General features: G+C 46.8%; 1 protein-coding gene across 1 annotated transcript in view; it reads right to left on the bottom strand.

The window, feature by feature from the left end:
- LOC119594376 (guanine nucleotide-binding protein subunit beta-2-like) overlaps positions 1–348 on the bottom strand; it is a 41,136-nt gene that overhangs the window by 4,017 nt on the left and 36,771 nt on the right. Inside the window, exon 3 of the mRNA XM_037943437.1 lies at positions 2–144. Coding sequence (XP_037799365.1) covers positions 2–144 — 143 coding nt within the window. The remainder of the gene's footprint in view (position 1; positions 145–348) is intronic.

Below are 348 nucleotides of genomic sequence, written 5' to 3' on the forward strand. Positions count from 1 at the left end.
GCTGTCACCAGAGAAGTGGACACTGTTAACCTTGTTGATGTGTCCTTTGCACATCCTCTTGCACATTGCACGGACCTTAGGAGCCTCGGAGAGGTCCCCGCACGCGCCGCTCATATCAGTGTCCGCCTTGCTCTTCTGGTCCTCCTGTGGGGCGAAGAAAGGGCTCAGTTTGAATTTTACTTTGGGCGGGGAAGGCTGTTGTTTTTCTTTGATGAGCAATGAAGGGGTTGAGGTTTGGATTTCGTGTGGGCCAGAAAGGGGTTGGGATTTTTTTTTTCTCTCATGAGCAAAGAAGGGGTTGAGTTTGGCTTGTCTGTGTTTTTTTTAAATTATTATTTGTTTTAATTA

The sequence above is a fragment of the Penaeus monodon genome, chromosome 33 (genome assembly GCF_015228065.2).
Source record: "Penaeus monodon isolate SGIC_2016 chromosome 33, NSTDA_Pmon_1, whole genome shotgun sequence".
NCBI classification, from domain to species: Eukaryota; Metazoa; Arthropoda; class Malacostraca; order Decapoda; family Penaeidae; genus Penaeus; species Penaeus monodon.